General features: G+C 38.1%; 2 protein-coding genes across 5 annotated transcripts in view; one reads left to right on the top strand and one right to left on the bottom strand.

Moving 5' to 3' along the window:
• Positions 1 to 304: 304 nt before the first annotated feature.
• LOC116323916 lies at positions 305 to 8,731 on the top strand. Of its 4 annotated transcripts, none has more exons than XM_039612851.1 (11): positions 305 to 511; positions 1,375 to 1,458; positions 1,857 to 1,940; positions 2,357 to 2,458; positions 2,941 to 2,965; positions 3,058 to 3,077; positions 3,170 to 3,210; positions 3,998 to 4,069; positions 6,919 to 6,979; positions 7,100 to 7,146; positions 8,172 to 8,731. In XM_039612851.1, the coding sequence occupies exons 1-11, from the start codon at positions 490 to 492 to the stop codon at positions 8,283 to 8,285; spliced, it is 672 nt and encodes a 223-aa protein (XP_039468785.1). In that variant the 5' UTR covers positions 305 to 489; the 3' UTR covers positions 8,286 to 8,731. The 4 variants fall into 4 exon arrangements, with proteins under 4 accessions (XP_039468785.1, XP_039468786.1, XP_039468787.1 ...); XM_039612852.1 differs by having other exon boundaries at positions 7,106 to 7,146; XM_039612853.1 differs by lacking the exon at positions 3,998 to 4,069.
• A 285-nt stretch (positions 8,732 to 9,016) lies between these two features.
• cacna2d3 (calcium channel, voltage dependent, alpha2/delta subunit 3) overlaps positions 9,017 to 21,337 on the bottom strand; it is a 36,379-nt gene continuing 24,058 nt past the window's right edge. Inside the window, exons 16-38 of the mRNA XM_039612241.1 lie at positions 20,645 to 20,725; positions 20,486 to 20,560; positions 19,486 to 19,569; positions 19,121 to 19,192; positions 18,961 to 19,022; positions 18,781 to 18,848; positions 18,412 to 18,457; positions 18,202 to 18,299; positions 17,953 to 18,046; positions 16,508 to 16,603; positions 16,245 to 16,385; positions 15,625 to 15,686; positions 15,481 to 15,542; positions 15,346 to 15,390; positions 15,193 to 15,255; positions 14,447 to 14,517; positions 11,597 to 11,672; positions 11,305 to 11,345; positions 11,148 to 11,203; positions 10,878 to 10,995; positions 10,660 to 10,772; positions 10,296 to 10,378; positions 9,017 to 9,427 (exon numbers count right to left, since the gene is read on the bottom strand). Of these exons, the coding sequence (XP_039468175.1) occupies positions 9,335 to 9,427; positions 10,296 to 10,378; positions 10,660 to 10,772; positions 10,878 to 10,995; positions 11,148 to 11,203; positions 11,305 to 11,345; positions 11,597 to 11,672; positions 14,447 to 14,517; positions 15,193 to 15,255; positions 15,346 to 15,390; positions 15,481 to 15,542; positions 15,625 to 15,686; positions 16,245 to 16,385; positions 16,508 to 16,603; positions 17,953 to 18,046; positions 18,202 to 18,299; positions 18,412 to 18,457; positions 18,781 to 18,848; positions 18,961 to 19,022; positions 19,121 to 19,192; positions 19,486 to 19,569; positions 20,486 to 20,560; positions 20,645 to 20,725 (1,800 nt within the window). The 3' untranslated portion in view covers positions 9,017 to 9,334. The remainder of the gene's footprint in view (positions 9,428 to 10,295; positions 10,379 to 10,659; positions 10,773 to 10,877; positions 10,996 to 11,147; positions 11,204 to 11,304; positions 11,346 to 11,596; positions 11,673 to 14,446; positions 14,518 to 15,192; positions 15,256 to 15,345; positions 15,391 to 15,480; positions 15,543 to 15,624; positions 15,687 to 16,244; positions 16,386 to 16,507; positions 16,604 to 17,952; positions 18,047 to 18,201; positions 18,300 to 18,411; positions 18,458 to 18,780; positions 18,849 to 18,960; positions 19,023 to 19,120; positions 19,193 to 19,485; positions 19,570 to 20,485; positions 20,561 to 20,644; positions 20,726 to 21,337) is intronic.

The raw sequence follows: 21,337 nt of genomic DNA on the forward strand, positions 1-21,337 counted from the left end.
ACCTGCTACTGTTAAACTGAACTGTTTCTACACAACACAGCCCGGAGCACCAAACTCTCCATACAGTGACTTTTCCAGCATCATCATTCAAAGTGAGTGGCTTTAGCGCTGATTACTGATGGCATCTTAATGCAGAATCAACACAAGCAATGCATGCTTTTAGCATGTTGCTCATGTTCATAGATATAATCCTAATGTTAATCAATGCTTCAACTCTTCAGCTCCTCTTCCACCTAAACTCATCGTTAATCCACTGGTGATCACAGAGACAGACTCAGTCACACTCAACTGTGAGACTCCCCATCTGTTTCTGTGCCTGAATGTTATTTCTACACTTCGAGTGGAGGGATAGTCAACAGGTTTTCCTGTCTAACGACACTGACAGCAACCAAACTGCTGGAGTTGGTGCATCTCAGATCACCTGCTGAAATTAAACTGAGATGTTCTTACACTGCACAGTCTGGAGAGTTAACATCTCCATACAGTAACATGTCCACCATTAAAGTAAAAAGTAAGTGATTTTCTATTCTACCCCATTATACATTGGACATATACAATAATATATTATATAATAAAATATATAACACTTTATATATTGTATAATTTTAGGGTCTATCTTAAAATATAAAGTCCCTTGAGGCAACTGTTTTTTGTAATTTGGTGCTGTATAAATAAAATTGGAATTGAAATATTCATACAGTATCAAAACAGCAGATGTTGTGTGTTGTAACATTTCAGTTTTAAATGTGACTTTAAAAGGATAAGCGGAAGCGAATGGATGGATGGATGGATGTGACTTTAGTCCAAAATCCAAAGAATGCAAGCACAACAGATTTAACAACCATCATTCCTGATAAAACATCATCATCATCATAAAACATAATATGTTTTAAGATTGTCCACTATTCTAATTTACAAACACTAGTGCCACATACAGTAAATGTTATTTAATTACACAACAGTAACAGGTCTAAATAAATCTTTGTTTTTCAAAACCAAATTTACAAAGGCTCGGATTCTATATAAAGATGTAAATAAAAACAAAATGCGAAGATGAAAAATTGACTTTCTGTTCCACCTCATTATACTTTTATACAGTATGCTACTGTTCCATGTAGGATACATGTTATGTAATAACATAAAATAACAGGTATAAACCTATCTTTGTTTTCAAATCCCAAATTTACAAAAAAAATATATAAATAAAACCAGAATGCAATGATTTTTTTAATCTTATCAGCCTGTATTTTATTCAGAACCAAATAAATACAGTACAAAGTGAATGACTTTCTTTTCTTTTATTTATACATTTATGCAGTATCCTCATCACAGATATTTTGTGCTATAACATTTCACTTTTAAATGTTTATTTAGGGGCAAATCTCAAGGATAAAAGAACCACAGATTTGACAACCTTGTGTCCTGGTACACTATCATCTGGGGAGAGAGTTGATACAGGTATCCTTCATTAAAATATCTTCATCACAGATATTTTGTGCTATAACATTTTTCTTTTTTGGTCTGTTTGTTATCTTTGTTGTTTTTTTTGTTTCAAGTTTGTCCACTACTCTGTCTTTCAAACACTGGTGCCACATAAATGTTATCTAATTACAAAACAGTGACAGATCTAAATTTATCTTTGTTTTATGACCCAGAATCCAAAAAAGTTATAATGCTGCATAAGCTGTAGATAAAAACTAAATGGAAAGATTTACAAATGGCATTGTTTTTATTAACAATGAATAAAATAAACTACAAAGTGTGTGACTTACTATTCCACCGCATTATACATTTGTACAGTATCCTAATCACAGATGTTTCCTGCTGTAATATTCCAGTCTTAAATTTGTGTTTAGGGACAACTTCAAAGGATGGAAGAACCACAGATTTAACCACTGTCAGTCCTGGTAAAACACCATCTGGGCGCAAAGTTCACACAGGTATCTGTCATGTCATTGTGACACTGTGACTGTAATATTATTGTCTAGTTTGTCCACTACTGTTACACATAGGATACGTGTTATGTAATCACATAAAAATAACAGGTATAAACCTATCTTTGTTTTCAAACTCCAAATTTACAAATAAAAATAAATAAATAAATCCAGAATGCAATGATTTATAAATCTTATCAATCAGTATGTGATGGTATGTTATTTTGAAAAAAAAATCTCAAAATGTAACCAACATTTCAAATTATTATCTTAGAAATGGTTACTCCATTATCTATGGTGAACAATTTGTTATTGGTTGGTTTCGCTGTCTTAATCGCTATCTCAGCTTTGTCTCAGTCTTAGTTTTGTGCGACTGAAAAAGTGAGATTTCCTTGTTTATGACCTCTTGTGCTGCAAAACAGATGAACTGATATGGAAACCACTGGTGGTTTCAACTGGTTGTGGAGTTGCTGTGGGTGTTGTCTTACTGGGATGTGTACTTGTGAGGAATCTGAAAAGAACTGGTGAGAAATGCTGTTTATTTTATTTATCTTTTAATGATCTCCAAGTACATTTTTATTTAAATATTGATGCTGCTTTGTTACAAAAAAATTGAGAATTAGAAAAAATATTTTAAATGCAAATTGTACCAAGGTTTTCCACTTTTATTTTTACAAAAAAAATTCTAATTCATTTTCAGGATTTGCATAGATGAGTTAGAAATAATAAATAAATAAATATATGTGAGCTTTTTATCTGCTTCATTTATTTTCTCAATTTAATATAGCTATGACATCATGTTCAAGCTCATAGTTTTGCGTGCGTAAATATCTCAAGCCTAAATTACATCTCATGTCATATGACTTAAAACTTAAGCTTCTGTGTCTACTGATCAGAACTGGTTTGTTTAGTATTACTTTAGTATTTCTTTTCACCAGTATTTCCTTATGGATCATGAAAGTTGTTTGATCAGCAATTACTTTTATGTTTTCTTTGTTTTTAATAGTTCCAGTAAATTCTGTTAACAGCAGGTAAGACATGCTTTAACCTTTTCTGCAACTGTTTCCAATGGTTTCTGTATTATGTCCATGAAAATGACTGTCTGTTTTTTTTTTCCTTGTAGCTCACAAGCGCACTGCACTGGTAATGTAAACGCTAAGTGACTTTAAGCTTTTTCCAATTCTTACCTATAGTATATACTATGTTTATGTTTATACAATTTTTTTTACTTTCAGTTGTAGATGGCTTAATGAACACAACACATCTTGGAGAAGTGGTAATTAAAAACAAAAGCTCTCAATATAACATTCTAGTTAGTGGTTCTGAAAAGTATCTGGACACTTCAAGCTGTGGCAGATGGATACTTTTTGAAGTAATTAAAAAAAAAACATCCTTCAACCCCTTTCAAAATACTGAAATTCACATAGTGTCAATGGAATGAGATGTTTGCACTATTAATAGGCTTTGTGGCTTGAGAAATTTTAAACTGTGAGCAGTCACATGTATTTTCAGATAACATTTATGAGTAGGGATGGGAATCACTTCTTGAGGAGAACTGGTTGTACCTTGGAATTGTTAGTCTGCTTGCCTGTAAATTTGCTTATAGGTGCTACTTATACTATAATCAGCTGATTTCAGTCCATGTGTCAGAGGTGGATGATAGTGACACAGTCTACAATTCAGATATGGACCTTACTTTTATTTTTGCTGAACAAAAGGATGAGAGTGTGATGGTTAAATGCATACTCCATCACGAATAGAAACAACTGCATTATAGTGCAAATAGAACTTCGGCTCTTTGCAAGTATGCTAATGATAAGCTAGCCAAGAACCCAGAGTGACATTAAATCTGAGTGGATGCCAACCGCAGCAGCGAGACCCTGAACTTCAACAGGTAAAAAAAGCAATGATGACCAGTAAGGCTGGACATCATTTCTACCACCTGTTCATGTTTCTAAAGGAGAATCACTGCTGAAGTGTCTTTGTGCTGGTTTTTGTGTTGCCAGCAGTGTTGCGTTCATACCGATACACTAAGACAAAGATTGCATGTGTCTCCTCATTAGGATAGGCGGATCATCCCCTTCGTCCCCAGACTCTGCTTCCACCACGGAAGATGTGCCAGTGGGATTGAGGAGGTCCTCGAAGTATTCCTTCCACCATCCGACAATTTTCTCAGTTGAAGTCAGCAGCACTCCACCCGCACTATACACAGTGCAGGTAGAACACCACTTTCCCCTCCTGAGTCGCCTGACGGTTTGCCAGAATCTCTTCGAGGCAGTCCGAAAGTCTTTTTCCATGGCCTCTCCGAACTCCTCCCACACCTGAGTTTGCTGCATTCCGCTTGGCCTGTCGGTACCCATCAGCTGCCTCTGGAGTCCCACAGGCTAACCAAGCCCAGTAGGACTCCTTCTTCAGCTTGGTGGCTCCCCTCAGCTCTGGTGTCCACCATTTGGTTCGGGGATTACCACCACGACAGGCACCAACTACCTTGCGGCCGCAGCTCAGTGCAGCGGCTTCGGCAATGGAGGTGCTGAACATGGTCCATTCGGACTCAATGTCCCCAGTCTCCCTCGGAATGCTGTTGAAGCTCTGCCAGAGGTGTGAGTTGAAGATCTCGCGGACCGGGGCCTCTGCTAGATGTTCCCAGCACACCCTCACTGTACATTTGGGCACGCCAGGTCTGTCCAGTGTCCTCCCTCGCCACCTAATCCAACTCACCACCAGGTGGTGATCAGTTGACAGCTCAGCCCCTCTCTTTACCCAAGTGTCCAAAACATATGGCCTCAGGTCTGATGATACGATTACAAAATCGATCATCGACCTGTGACCTAAAGTGTCCTGGTGCCACGTGCACTTATGGACACTCTTATGTTCGAACATGGTGTTCGTTATGGCCAAACTGTGGTTTGCACAGAAGTCCAATAACAAAACACTGCTCGGCTCCAGGGGCCATTCCTCCCAATCACGCCCTTCCAGGTCTTGCTGTTGTTGCCTACGTGAGCATTGAAGTCTCCCAGTAGGACAACAGAGTCCCCAGGAGGAGCACCCTCCAGTGCCCCACCCAGGGACTCCAAGAAGGCTGGGTACTCTGAACTGCCGCTCGGCGCATAAGCACAGACAACGGTCAGGACCCATTCCCTGACCCGAAGGCGAAGGGAACAAACCCTCTCGTCCACTGGGAGAAACCCCAACATACTAGCAGCAAGCCGAGGGGATACCAAGATACCCACCCCAGCCCTCCGCCTCTCACCAGGGGCAACTCCAGACTGAGACAGAGTCCAGCCCTTCTCCAGGAGGCTGGTTCCAGAGGCCAGGCCATGCGTTGAGGTGAGCCAGACTATATCTAGCCGGTACCTCTCAACCTCACGCACTAGCTCAGGCTCCTTCCCCACCAGAGAGGTGACATTCCATGTCCCAATTGCCAGTCTTGGTAGCCGGGGATCGGTCGGCCAGGACCTCTGCTCCTGGCCGCCGCCCAGCTCACATTGCACCCGACCTCTACGGTTCCTCCTGCTGGTGGTGGGCCTGCAGGAAGATGGGCCCATGTCCCTTTTTCGGGGTGTGCCCGGCCAGGCCCCTTGGACTAAGGCCCGACCACCAGACGCTCGCCCTCGGGCACCCTCCCCGGGCCTGGCTCCAGGGCGGGGCCCCAGTAACCCTATCCCGGGCAGGGTGAACTGTTCATAGGGGTCTTCCGAATCGCTCTTTGTCTGGTCCCTCACCCAAGACCATTTACCCATGGGAGACCCTACCAGGGGGCAAAAGCTCCCACACAACATAGCCCCTGGGATCCCTTGGAGACACAAATCCCTCTACCACGATAAGGTAGCGATTTGCGGAGGGGATGTAAAGATTAGTTTAATTAATTATTCTCTCCTTGGAGTAGTTAAAAATGTACAGCATTGCTTTTAAGAAAACTGTTCAGTGTAATACTTTTGGGGGTTTTTTGAGTCATGACCCCAGCACTAATCATAACAAGGAGGGGAAATACTTCCAGTATGCACATACAGAGATCAGTGATGTACACGATTTCCACACTCAGTAATTGTTAGAGTCAATCCATAGAAGAACATTTTTGGTATTGTTTGGGTTATTATGTTACATGTTTGATTTGTATAAGATGTTATGAGGGAAATATATGCTGCATGTCAATTTGTGTCAGGTAGGATGAACATTGTACGGCGCATGTGTGGTAGGGGGATAGAATGAGCCAGCACAGCACTGGAAATGTGTGCTGTACAGCAAACACTTTTTTGAGCATGACATCGTGATATGGTAGCTTTGTTAGTCAGAAATAAACCTGGAGAGCTCACATTAAGAAGTGGAAGAATTATTTTTTCAAAGTTTGGGACAGAAATTCGCCATTACAATAAAGTTTTTTGGCAGTCAGATGAGCACATGTTTATTTTTAATTTTGATAAATGCATCATAAAAGTATTTCCATGCCAGCTCTACAACAGTGATGTGGAGCTGATTCTATTCAAGTTATAGTTCCATAAATCACAAGAGAAAGCTTGATCACAGAAATGGTTACAAGATCATTTAAACACTTTTTGTGGTCTTGATTTTGGAGCTTCAATTGTCTAACTGCTGCTACCACACAGTGGCCACTGATATCATTTCCAAAACCAGAGTCTTAGTTAAAAATAAATAATTTTCTAGGCATTTAAGATTTGGATGAGTTTTAGCTGTAAATTTGTTTTGTGGACATAGATCTAAACTCTCTGAGGAACAGAAGACAACCAGTTAAAATCTCCAGTCAGGAGAAGTTTATTGAGTTCCATATGAAACTCAGAAACATCACAGAAGTTTGCTGTTGAAGTGTCCAAATTCTTTATGGGGCCAGTTTCCAGTATGTGTATTATAAGGCTTATGAGCTTAAATGTATTGTTACAAATATTTTTTTTTTCACTATTCCAATTTTCCCATCATCTCTGCAATAATCATCCTCTCACTTCTGCCTTATTTCATTTTTTCAAACTAGTCACCTCCAGGAAACGAGCAATCATACTCTGTATTCACCTCAGTACCTGCTGCTGATCCAGGTGAGCTGCTTTGTATCCTCATTTGTAAGAATGTAAATGATACAATTTAATGGCAAGTTCTATAAAACCTCAAAAACCTTTTTCTATATCATGCTTTGCATTAAAGAATTTCCTTTTCAGTTGCAGATTCTACTCAAGAAGATGGACAGCAACTTCAAAAAAATGAAGTAAGTCTGCCAGAAGCAGAGGTGGCAAAAGTATAGACATTCTTAAGCAGAAGTGTTAAAGAAATGAACATTGGAGACATTGGAGAAAAAAAAAAAAAGAAGATGTACATTTGCAAAAATTTTGTGAGATCTCAAGTTACTTCTGTGAGGTCCCACAAGTTTTTAATTTAAGTCCATGCACTTCCAGGGCAGTACTGAGACTTTGGAATCAACCATAGCAATGGAAGACAAACACTTGCGGCTTGGCCTAAAATATGACAACATTAAATCAGTGCTTGGCAGTACACAGGGTTTTTATAATTAAAGATTTCTAAAGAGAGTTCTTAGTGTAAGCAGGCACAGTCATCACAAGGAGTACTCTGACCTGGCAGTTTTGGTTGAATTCATTAACTACCACTTGAAGTACTTTTAAGCTCCAATATCAAGTACAATAAATGCAGGGGGAAAAAGTATTTCTCAATCTCTTGCAAATCTTTTGCAGGATCTTGCAAAATTAACTCGGGATCTTGCAGAAGTACATCTTTTTGTTTTTTTCTCCCATGTCCCTTGCAGGGCTCTGTACATTTGAAATTACCTGCCTCTTAAAAAAAATATTATACCCTTATCCTCACTCCTCTTCTGTAGCTAGCTAGATGCTGAAGTACCACAATCACAATTTGTGGCCATCTGCACGTGTCCTGGTGTTTTGCCATAAAAAGCACTGGCCCACTTTAACCCCTATAGCACTATAAATTGTGCAAAAATACAGTAAATGCAGTAATGTGAAATAATAACTCCCCTCAAATGTCCTAAAACAAAAGTAACAAGCCTATTTTGAAAATGTAAGAAGCAGAAAGTATTAGTTGTGTTAAAATGTAAGGAGTAAAAGTGAAAAGTTGTCAGAAAATAAATGCTTAAGTAAAATACAGATATCTTAGAAGTATTTGTACTTTGTTACTTCCCACCTCTAGTCACAAGAGTAACATTAAATCTGTTGGTCATATAAGTTAATAGATAACACAGTTAATTTTCTTTTTCCCCCCCAGTCTGATATATACCATTGGTATTCAACCATCCCAGAGGAGCCAACTACATCAGCCCTGAAGAGTATGGTGTATAGCACTGTGAACCCTATGTACACCTCTGTGAACTCCGTGTAAACTGCAAATGAACATTGTTTTAACTTGACTGCCTTAAGACAGTTTGATAGCATAAATGTTAAATTCCTGACTAAATTAAAATGTTAAAAAAGTGTTGTTTTCTAATGTGTCTATTTTATGCTTAACACATTTTTTGTAATAGGATATATTTTGTTTTTCCTCCAGGACTGTATATAAATAGCAACACATTTATATTCAATGTCTGCAGTACAGCTACACAAACTCACCCACACAAAAAAGTAGCTTAATGTGTAAATGATGGAAAATATTTATTTGCATTTATTCATCAGCTTTCCTAAAGATGTAGTTACGAGTATGTGGTCACCTTGACAAATGGCTGAACACATCAATGTCACATTCTTCAAACACACTGCTCTTATTCATGCATCTTGTACTTTTGTTAAATATCATTTGCTTAAAAAAACAGAATAAACAGAATGAAGCCATTTAACATTTTCCGGTGTCTCACTACTATTTTACATGATCCATTACAGACATCAAAGCAAATTTAGTAAAACAAATAAATTGTTTTAACAAACTGAAGACTGTGGTAGCACTAACAATTGTTTGTAATGATCTACTGCCTAAAACAAAGACCACTCTGCATTCTTTTCTCACTCACAAAAGTGCATTTTACATTCTGCAGACAATAGCTTTCATATTTTTCCTGACACAACAAATAATCAAACATTTAATGTCTTCCTGTGCACAAAGGCCCTTGTCTTAGACTTTGAGCAAAGCAATCTCACTTGTTGTGAGGCATTCTGCGTTTCTTTCTTCTAATAAATTCAGCACACATGTAGAGCTATTTTGCAAACTCTATTTGGTGTGTTCTGCAGTGCACTGATCAAAGTCACCAAGCACTCCTGTTATTCTCATTTTCTTTTGTTCTCTGCATTAATGGATGTGTCTCAGTGCTGCTGATAAAGATTTTGTCTTTGTAAAGTGCTGCCTGTATTAGAGGTATGAGCAAATTCATGTTTTTATGTGTCTGTAAGCTTCCTCTCATTGAATTAGTCCTTACTGATTTCCACTGCAGCTGCTTTTGGTCACCTGCTGATGATCGCTGTTATCAGAGGCAGCAGAGCTGCTGCTAGGGGACTGGAGAAGCGTGTTGCTGAACCGCACTCCATGGCATTTTCCTGTAAGGTACACAATCAATTGTCATATTGCAGTACACATGCTTTTTAGTAACTTACCAGCTGTATTTGGCTGTGACAGTACTGAATATAAACATCATATCATATCTTTAGATAACCTTTTTACTAATGTTAACTTGACCCATATAATGTTATTTATATGTCAAAAAAAAGTGAAATAACTATTCAGTGACATGGATGAGAATGATCCCCCTTGGAATTGGAATGTACAAGTGAAAACTACAAATCCAGACAATCAGGATTTCAAAAAAACCAAAGAAACCAACCCTCTAAAATTCTGGGATGAGTTAACAATTTAATTTCAATTCAATTTTTTTCAATTCAATTTTATTTATATAGCGCCAAATCACAACAAAAGTCGCCTCAAGGCGCTTTATATTGTACAATAGATCGCACAATAATTTATAGCTGAAAGTTTGAAATATAAGATTTACAATATGTACATTTTTATTAACAGATTAGTTTTTAGACATTTAATGCTAGAAGAGGATATGCCATCATCACTACATATTGTGTTTGGACTGTCCTTTCATATACTACTGTAGCCCACATCTTAAAACTTAGAAACAAGCCAGTGGGTTAAAAATCAAGTACCAGCTCCCTATTACTACTACCACTTTAACTACTATCTCTAAAGCTAACTTACTATTATATTATTATAACATTATTATGTTATTCTTACAGAAAGAAATCAGTTTTAGTGATGTTATATGGAATTATATTACCATTATCACATTTTCATAGAGTAGCACATAACCTTATTTGTGTTTTCTTTACTGTCAGCTTTCACTGTATCGATGTTGACCCGCATACATACAGATAGTGTGTGCAGATCAACACTTTCACATACCTCAGGGTGGAAAGGATGACATGATTCAGGCTTTTTTCTGTCCTTCTGATACTTCAGTCTCTCACATTTTAGTGACTCGTTGTGTTCAAAGGTGTCAAGGGTGTAAGAATAAATCAACAAGATGTGGTGCTAAGTTTGAAACCCGACTAACATGCATTAAACCTCACTTACCCTAAACCACAACTTCAAATTTAACCCTAAGTGTAATCATCTCAATAGTAAATCCTCAAGATGAAATTCATAATGATCACTTTTTCTCACAGCCAGCTAAACATATTTAGGAAACAAAATTTAAAAAAAAAAAAACCTTTCAGCTATTTTGTTTCAGTTCATGAAATGTCTCTGCTTCACACAGAAAGGATATATATGATCTCAATGGGATCCATTGTCACTGGAGGAGCACTGCTGCAGTCACACTTATTATCCACAACAACCATGAACAGGTTGCTGCTGGGAATCTGCTGTATGACAAAAGATCTGCAGCACAAACACAAAGTCTAATTTTAAAAAAAGTTTAATGTTGGTTAATTATAATCAAATTATATTATTAGATTATTATTTCATGATTTTACTTTGCAGCACCTGATGCAACCGTCGCACTCAATGTTTCCAGTTGTTTCTTTGATGGTGCGTTCAGACACAAATGCAGGGTATTCTGTATCACATGGTACCATCATGGTTTTACCCCGAGATCTCTGAGCTGAACGTGAAACAGAGCAGGTTTAACTGAAACACAGAGGCTTTACAAAACCAGCATTAAGCAGAAGAGGTTTTCATTTTACTCATACTTTTCAAATATTCTCCCTCTCTCAGATCTCAAATGCCTTTAAATCGTCATGAAGTTACGGTTACCTTTAACTGAGAGATCAATATTCCACCAGCTGTACAGGTTAAATTCTAGCAGGAAACTAAGTAAAAAGCAGAAACATAAAACATAATCAGCATTTATGATGAAAGTTATGAGAACAGAGTAAACCATACTAAACAAATATTTTATTAAAATTCTTACATGACAAGTTCAGTCAGAAGCCATTTAACTACAGAAAATGGCTAAAAGACAAAGAAAAGATAAGGTCAGCTTTTTTATTTGCTTTGTTTTGTATTGATTGTTGTAAATACTGTAGTTCATTTTCCACTTGTTCAACATGCATCAGCAGCATGCAAATGATAACCACAAACTGAAATATGTATATGGCCAGTGGTTTAGTTTGAGGACATATACAGATGTAGATGTTGTGAACCACAGATTATAAATATCCTTTTACTTCTCTTTCTCTAAACGCTGTCTGTTGCACACTTACATCTGACAAAGTGCGTGCACTGTCACTGCTCCCAGCATACTCTCTGCAAAGGGCCTGGTAGTCATAAAGAGTGATCCTGAAACACACACACCACAGTGAAGATCTTAATAAGCATCCGATATCATCATCATCGTTTATTTATATAGATCTTTAAAAACACACCAGGTAGACCAAAGTGCTGTACAATATAAATATAAATAGTAATAAAATAGCAAAAACCAAACATAGCAATAAAATTAATAAAAATGTCAGTTACCCACAGAGTTAAAAGCCAGGGAGTAAAAATAGGTTTTTAATCTGGACTTAAAAACTGGGACTGATGTAGTTTGTCTAATATGGAGAGGAAGAGTATTTCAAAGCAACAGGGACTGAAAGCAACAGCTGCTCAGCTGACCGAAGCAAACAAATGGGGACATGGGGCTTCAACAAATCAGACAAATAAACAGGTGCCAGACCATTTAGAGATTTAACATCCAATAAAAGGACTTTAAAACAGATCCTAAATTCAATAGGAAGCCAATGTAGAGAGGCCAAAACCGGAGTGATGTGGTCGAATTTCCTTCTGCCAGTTAAAAATCATGCCACAGCATTTTGCACTAGTTGCAAGCATGACAAAGTGCCCTGCCCAACCCCTGTTACAAGGGAATTGCAAAAGTCCAAACGTGAAGTAATAAAGGCATGAATAACAGTTTCCAAGTCACACTTGGAAAGAAAGGGCTTAGCCTTCGATAGACGTCTGAGGTGATAGAATGTTGATTTTACCACCCCGTTCACATTACCATCAATGGTAAGTGCAGAATCAATTTTTACTCTGAGATTTGTGATTGAAGTCTTTAATTGGGAAGTCAAAGCGGCAAGATCAACATCTGGAGCATCAGAAAAACGATTTGGCCCAATAAGATCGCTTCCGTCTTATGATCATTAAAATTTAAAAAACTTTTTGCCATCCATGCTTTACCTTCACTAAGGCATTCAGAGGTCGACTTGGGAGACTATCAGAATGACTAAAAGGTAAATAAAGCTGGCATCTGCATATAGATGGAATGACACTTTATATTTTCCAAATATCGCACCAAGAGGCAGAAGATACAGCGAAAACAATAATGGCCCAAGAACAGATCCCTGTGGCACACCCCAAAGCAAAGGGGCCACAGAGGATGAAGCAGACCCCAACTTAACGCAAAAAGTCCAGTTTGAGAGATAAGATTTTAACCACAAAAGTGCCGAACCACAAATTCCCAAACAGTGCTGTAAGCGGGAGATCAGCATATCGTGATCCACTGTGTCGAATGCAGCGGTCATGTCCAACAAGACAAGCATTACATATTTATCACAGTCTGTCGCTATCAGAATGTCATTCATAACTTTTACGAGGGCTGTCTCCGTACTGTGAAAAGGCTTAAATCCGAACTGAAAGATAGAGAGTCATTCAAATAGTCCATCCACTGAGTATAAACAATCCTTTCCAGGATCTTACTCAGAAAGGGAAGCTTAGAGATGGGTCTAAAATTTGACATGACTGAGCTGTCTAAGCCTGGTTTCTTAAGTAAAGGATGTATGACTACATGCTTAAACTCGTTAGGTACTTGACCAGACAAAAGACTAGTATTCATCATGTTCAGAATGTGTGGTCCGATGGTAGGAAATACCTTTTTGAGAAAGTGGGGAGGAACAACATCATTTGGAGAGCCACACGGCTTAGATTTCAACACAGTTTCTCTAAATCAGGTAAAACAATTGGTAAAAAAGCAGAAAACAAACCTGAGCAAGAACCATGCATGGCTGGGTCAGCAATAGATAGAGTCGGAGGTCTCAACCTAGCAACCTTGTCCACAAAATAATTAAGAAACTTATTGCACATAACCGCAGAAGAGTGCAAAAGAACATAACCTTCTGTATTAAGTACAGAATTTATAGTGTTATACAATACACAAGGGTTATGCGAGCTGGAAGCAATAAGTTGAGAAAAATAGAAGTCCTTGGCAGCCTTTACTGCTCTCTGATAGACTTTCCAGCTAGTCTTAAGAGCTTCCAGAGAGACATAGAGCCTATCCCTTTTCCACCATCTTTCACATCTCCTACATTCTTTTCTAGCGGCGCTGGTAAAATCAGTTAGCCAAGGACTAGCCTTGGGCTTGCACTGTCTGAATCTTAAAGGAACAACAACATCGAGGACAGATTTACAAGCAGAATCCAAATAAGAAAATGATCCATCTGAGGTGGACAACTCAGGAGGATAAGACATAAGTTGGTCAAACAATATGGAAAACCGCTCGGCAGTATTTAAGCCAAAAGCACGATAACATCGAACAGGTACAGCCCGTTTACCAATAGGATTAAAAAGAACAATGTCACATAAAATAGGCATATGGTCAGAGAATACCACATCCTCGACAAGTAAGTTACAGACAGATAAACCATGTGACAAAACTAAGTCCAGTGTGTGACCACGTTCTTGAGTGGCACCTTTAACAGACTGAACAAAATTAAAAGAGTTCACTAAGTCCAGAAAGTCCTTGGCCAGGGGCTTCCCCGGGCAGCAGACGTGTAGATTAAAATCACCGCTCAGAAGGATCTGGTCATACCGTGATGCACAGTTAGCAAGAAACGCTGAGAACTCTGATAAAAACTCCTTATTATATTTCAGGGGCCAATAAACAATCGCACACAACAGCGAAGGCGAGTGGCGAGTTCGCACAAACAAAGTTCAAAACTGGTGTGGCGTGTTGGTGGGGATAGCTGCTTAAAGTCAAGATGTGCCTTATTGTCATATATAACATCATGCTTTTTAGCCTTTGAGTTTAATTTATTAGGTTAAAGCTCAACCAGATGTTTAACTGTGTCTCAAACCTTTTAAAGGATCCCATTTGTAGCAGTTTGTTCATAACAGCACCTTCCACCTCTCCAAAGAAAAGTCCTGTCTGAGAGAGAAAAGATGTCAAAGCACACCAGAAAGCATGAAAAAAGATTTTAATTTGAAATTAAGTGTGTTTATGTCATGCTTTATTTAAGCAGCATTAAGCATTCACAAAGAAACATGAGATGCAAGCTGGCTTTTTAGGGCATCAGTACATAAATAGCGTCTACCACAGTGAGGTGGTAACCACTGAGACCTGATCAGCTGCTAAAAGTTGTGTAGTTATTGCAGTACAGGAAGCCGGAGCTATTTGTTCTTGGTCTGCAGCTAAAGTTAATGTGAATGCTCTGATACATACAATGTAGAGCACTTATATTACCAGATGTTACTGAGTGTCTTTGGGATTTTCTAAGGTGGTAAATGCATAGCTCACTCTTCCACTTTGATATTTCCCACTGTAAGAGTGACACTAATGCATTTCAAGACTCAATGGAAACCCTTTAAAGGAAGAACTGAATGAATAAATATAGAAAAATAAAGAAACTTTCTATGCCTAAATATGTAATAGAGGAATTCAATATATTTTAAATTTATATCTAAATTTGTGTTTTTCAAAAACAGAAATATTAACACTGGACAAAGGAAGGTCAAAATCTAAAAAGATGAGTATTTTATTAAAAAGAAACACGTTCTTCAAGGCAAAACTGGTCCTGTGATGTAGTTTAGTTGCACACAGTACCTGAGACTGTTCTTCTGTAACAAGAATAAATCCATTGTTGTCAATGAGATAACAGTTGATGTCCTGTTTGAAATGTGGATATAAAGATCATAGTCATATTTTCTTCTAATACCTTTCAGTACTCCTCAAGTCAGAATAAAGAAGCTTTCTTACCTCATTATCGCAGCTAATGCTACATTTTCCATCCAGGGCTGTACACTGAGCATATAAAGGACAGGTTAGTTTCATGCATAATCATGAGGCTCACTTTTGTATGTAAAACTGTTGTGACACTTGGTGTGTTGTTACCTGTCTGCAGGCAGTCCAGAACTTCTTCTGAAAGTATTCAAGCTTCATTTGGATCCCTACAGCTGAGAGCAAGTGCAAGCAAAAGTGAGCTTGGACATAAGTGCAGCTAGAAACTAATGATAATGATATGACAGAACTTATTACCAGCAACAATTGGAGATTTCCTGTCATCGAGGAGCTGAATTGCTGTGCTGGCCAAAACCACACTTTTATTTTCTAAAGCTGGAGGAGAAAAGGAGATAAATACAGCTCAAGTTATAGTTTCTGCTCACTAGATGGCACCCTTTACCCAGCAAACTCGCAATAAACCTAGTAATGGAGTTCAGTCTGGTCTTTTTTGCAGCCAGATGACTATAATATTTCGGAAATGGGTTCTGTGACAGAACATTTCAGGTTATGATGGTAAAGCCTGGCTGGATACAGTCATTATTAACAGGGGAAAGGGGGGCAAATGTCTCGGAGAAGGAAACTGAGATCTCTACCCTCCAGATAGTAGACAGCACGTGAGCCACATTAACGGCAGGAAAGCTGTGAGGGAGATGAGCATCCCACCAGTAAAAACCACAGTCCATAACAGAGAGAGAGACGTAGAAAGACAAGTTAATGCCTACAGCAACCAAATGAATTTGCAAAATGTACAGTGTGCAATGCTGCATTGAGATGAACTTGTATATTAGAAGATACAGGAAAATTTACCAGCACTGTGGAGATAAACTCATGTTTTGTACATTTTTGTACAGGCTCATAGAGCTGATATTTCACACTTCATAATGTTCTGTATACCTGTGCTGAAGGGGATGGAGTAGACAAACGTGCCGGGAACCTGCTCTGCTGCTCTCTTGTACCACAGAGGGAAGTGATCAGCATTAAACACACCCTCCTTGTCCTCTGCTGTCAGGAAATCTCTGGGGATTCATACAGAGTGAAACTGAGGTGAAGAGCAAAGGATTAGATTCATCAAGCACAATCACAGCCTCACCTCACGCTGTAAGGAATGGTTAGAGAAACGTTGAGCGGTGGCACTCACCTATTGGAGAGCTGATCAACGGGTACAAACAGGTTGGTTCTCGAAAGACCCGTACGTGTTCCCAGAAAAGCAATCTCCACTCCTTTGTCTGAGTTTCTGTTGATCAATTTTAGAGCAGTGAGTGCATGCCACAAAAACACACCTGCGCTTTGAGTTTACATGCTTTCCCTGAACATTTGTGACTGATACAACGCAGCATGTAATTTAAATTTCTCTTTGAATACAGTATTTGATGAACTGGGTATTTTTACATAAAAGTTAACTTAACACAGATGTTCTTATTAAGTTCATACTTGATTGCTTTTTATTTATCCATGTAATTATTCACATATGACTTCTGGTGCATTTAGTTTGATATTTTATAGGCAAAATTATTAAATTAATTTGTGACAAAAAATATTCAGCAGCTTTATCAAAAAGAAATTATCATCAGTTGCAAACATGCATAGACATCTTACACATATTACTAGGATTCAAAGTGTTATATATCCTGTAACTGTGTAATAGTTGATGAAAAGGTAAATTAGCTTCAGCTATATTAGTCAAAAACTGCATTGATACAGATGTATTGAGTCTTACAAGGCATATCTTTTTAAGGTATGCATAATTTGAACAAAAGATATGTTATTTAGAATTAAATAATTTCATAATGTGCCAGAGATTTATAAACACTACTAATAATTAACTTCATATTTGGGTAAATGCTTCTAAAGTATTAAAGTGATCAAACCTCAGCTACATCGAATCATCATTGTGCATATGGTACTAACACAAACAGCACTTCTGACTTTGCTGGTAAAAAATGGCAACTGGATAATTGCTGCACTCCTACTTGCAACATGGAAAGTTTTGCAATCCATCATATCAGCATAGTCAATTAAAACTTAATTTAGCATCGTGTACACATGCCACCAGATGGCTGTTTTTAACTCCCCGAGGCAACCACAAATTTTTTTAAATGCACAGTAATATATACCACTGTGACTGATTAAATGAACACTAAAATCAAATAAATCATATTGTTTTATAATTAAAATAAAGAAATTGCATTTCATAATTTTGAGTTTGGGTTTTTTTTTTTTCCTTTTTTTAACTTCTATAATCTTGTGTTTTTTTAATGTTCTTTTATTGAACATATGTGTTGAGCATAATCTTTATGTGTTTAAATGTGGAATGCAATGTTTTTTTAATCAATGCTTTTAAATGCAGACCTCAGGAAGAAAATCTGTGCCTCCCTAATAAATAAACAAAACAAAAGATGTCAGTATTTACCCAGCAAACCTGCTGGGCTTCTGTAGGAACCCTTCACCCTTCATTTACAGTGACATTTAAGAGTGCAGATGAATTGCAAGCAATCTTGTGATAGTTTGGTATGTAATAATAATCATATTATTAATGCTTTATTCACAACTTCATCTCAGGAAGATGTACCTAAAGATTCTTACTCTGACTTGTTGAGAGCCAATCCAGTCCAATAGGCCTCGAGTGGAGCAGTGACCACAGCATCAAATAACACCTCCTGGATCAGCTCTCTGTCACCTGTAACATCAGAGGATAACCTGGGTCTGATTAACTATATATCCATCTCATTCAACATATTTTTATCTTCATTGTTCACACTTGATAGGATAATTGCATTTCAGAAATAACAGGCTAATAACTATGACTAGCTTATGTGTTACTTTATGTCTTACATTTGAGGTGCGGTCTGCGGCCTGTCATGAAGAGTTTGATAGCTTGAATCTGGGTCAGGTGACGATGTTCATGCTCCTCCTCTATGTTGCAGTAGGTCCTGCGTCCAAAAAGAGCCACACTGTCACACCACAGGCCTCAGGATCCCTGGTGATCACAAAAGGGTAACCTACATAACGCATGAATGCCCACTCCCATAACCCCTGCGTTACCATTCGTCTGCCAGGGCGACATCTGGCTGTTCCAGATCACGGAGCCCTGAAAAACACAAGTCAGTAACGCTTCAGCAATGCCGGTCTGCAATGACTGAAACACAGAGTAAATTTACATGTGCAAGTATTTGTATTATTAGAGAAATGTGGTTATGTGTTGCTGATGTAAACGTCTTACTTTGTTGTGTTGGTACAAAAACCCATGTATAAATGGATATAAATAACCTGGTTTTATATATTTCCTGTAAATGCCACATTCTCAGGATACTCACTACAGGATACTAACCAAGTAAGATCTTCATCACAAGCCATTTTTTCATGCAATGTGAAGTATTCAGACTTAAAAGTGTAAATCAAAGAGCGGAGTACCTGCTTCGAGTGACACATTTCCTCTGAAGAAGTACTTTCCGTGACCTCTTGAGAGAGCTACTCCGACACTAGAGGCACGCACCGAGAAGAACATTACACTGAGTCAGTCAACGTTTGAGTAGAAGTGACACATAAACTGACAGAAAGTCATTTATGAATGTAATAAAACTTTTCTTCCACCTGAATGGAGTTCCTTTGATGTCAGTGTAGTAATAGTCATTGTGCATCTTTAGCACACGCCTCTGAAAGAATAACAGATTCATTCCCTCAGTTCAGAGACAACAAAGAGAACATTCTCATTTGTTATGGAGACACTAAGCGTCTTTATCTGCAGCCTCACCCCTCTATCCACAGTCTTCTTCACCTCCATAGAGAAGGTCCCTGTCCTCCTGTTCACCATAGCATTGCGTAGCTAGAAGATAAAGCAGAGAGGGCAAGGTTGGGTCACTGATCATACTACCAGCCGGTGCTGAATTTCAATGCAATTGGACTGTGTTGCAGAAAACTGAGCAATCGCGCCATGGCAATTCGTATGCTAATTTGATCTAATAGAAACCTTCGCCATTACTGAACAAAGTAATAAATGTGTAATTACACAGTGTGTAATGAAGTCACTGATTTGCTTAATATTGCAGATCCAAACACATTTAGTGGTTCATATTCTACTAAACATAAAGGCTTAAAACTATGAATTTTGGTACATACTATGCCATCTTTGTCTTCCCATTCCACCTCCGAGAGATCCACACTGCTGTAGTTGGGCTTCCTTCTCTTCTGACCCTCCTGATACTGCATAGAGGAACACATCGTGCACAACTTAGTGACCTCTTTAGTGTAATAATATTTTATTTGAACTAATAGCTAAACATGTCAGCTTATCTATCCTTATTCATCTGTTAAACATACGCATAAGACATAATTTTCAAATGCATGAGCCAGATATTAAGGAAATAAATCAATTTAGAAATCATTATTTTTCACTGTAATCTGTCTTTCATGTTGAACTTTCAAAATTAAGACCTACTCTTATTTATCAAGAGCAGTTATTGAGGTTTTGCTGAGTAATTATTTAACAAATCGACTGTGAAATGAACACTGTCAGGTAAATTAAAAATAATTAATATGATTGATAGAAAATCCACGCTCAAACAACTCTACATCAATGCATTAAACTTTACATGTCAAACTTTGCTACTGAATGTAGTCTCGATCCACATGAAACAACAAGTCAATGACTACGACCACAGCACAGTTTTAGCCACAAAGAGACACAAAGAACCAACACAGACCAACACACACACGCATACACAGTTGCACAGAGAGGAATAGCACTAACACTGGCACACACAGATCCACTAGCACAGCCATAGCTCCCGAGGAACCAACGGTGCCAGGGCGAGCGGCTGTGATCTCTGCCAGCGAGTGTTAAGTTACCTCTGGGAAATCTCAGGCCAGCCAGCCCTATGAATGGCCTTTATCCCTGCATGCATACATCAAAGGAAAAGGTGGGGATTACAGACTATACGAGCCCATGTAGCCTCCTAGCCAGATAACACATTTGTCTCTGCGTACCCTCGTGGGAGGTTCATATTTTTGGTTATGCATACAATAGCATGGACAAAAGAAAAAAAGGAAAAATAGGGTCAAGTCAGGGAATGCTGTGAGAATGTTCAGGTGTAAAAGTAATGCTAAGAAAGTGAGTTACCAAAGGCCTGAGGTCCGGATGTATCAGGATGTAGCCATTGTTTGTGATGGCAAATGCATATCCATGGATCCCTAACTAGAGACAGAAAATGAGATACTTAAGGCAGAATGAAAATATGCATATGAATACATTAATCTAGCCCAAGACAGCTGATTGTACCATATGTTTGGGGATGAGCTTCATCAGCTCCTGCAGAGGGATGTCTGTTCCTACGACCCCCAACAGAATACCCTGGTTCTTCTGCATGAAAAGATTCAAAACACATACACAACTTTAGATAAAAACTGCATTTAATATTCAGTCACCCAGCAGTGGGAGGATATCATTGCTTTAGTAAAAGGTGTTTATAGTATGAAAAAGTAAGTTTAGTCTTTGCAGAATTTAAATGAAAGAGAAGCGGCTTTTCACTGTTGCTTGTCAGTTTGGTAATTTAGTCCACCAGGAGTGTTTTTAAGGTTTAGGCAGAAAATAAAGTCAGAAAGAAAAATACTAAGTTCTGGTGCTCACAATCTTATTTCACTTTCTCTTTATTGTTAATTTTTTCAAAAGTTTAGATAAAAAAATGTCTTTTTGTCAGAATTTTTACACCTGAGAAGCCATAGTTTGATAAATGCCTTGTATTCATATAGATTTAAGGTGGACCTATTATGTTCATCAGCCTACATTTATATGCCTGAACCCAATTAGAATAGCTTTTTCACAATTTCCAGATTAAAAATAATCTTTATTTATCAATACCAGAGCTTTACAAAGCCTCTAAGTTTATCCAGGACCCTAAAACAAGCAGTTTGAGCACCTTCCTTCCCCTTTTTAAAACAACTTTCTTCTGACTGGCTGCTCCTTAAAATAGAA

Source organism: Oreochromis aureus, linkage group 5 (genome assembly GCF_013358895.1).
Source record: "Oreochromis aureus strain Israel breed Guangdong linkage group 5, ZZ_aureus, whole genome shotgun sequence".
In the NCBI taxonomy this organism is placed as follows: Eukaryota; Metazoa; Chordata; class Actinopteri; order Cichliformes; family Cichlidae; genus Oreochromis; species Oreochromis aureus.

Excerpts from the sequence above, each read along its gene's own strand:
- LOC116323916 (XM_039612851.1), top strand. The coding sequence starts at position 490 with ATGTCCACCATTAAAGTAAAAA. Across the intron at positions 1,459-1,856 it reads TGGGGAGAGAGTTGATACAG|GGACAACTTCAAAGGATGGA; the intron begins GTATCCTTCATT and ends ATTTGTGTTTAG. Across the intron at positions 1,941-2,356 it reads TGGGCGCAAAGTTCACACAG|ATGAACTGATATGGAAACCA; the intron begins GTATCTGTCATG and ends GCTGCAAAACAG.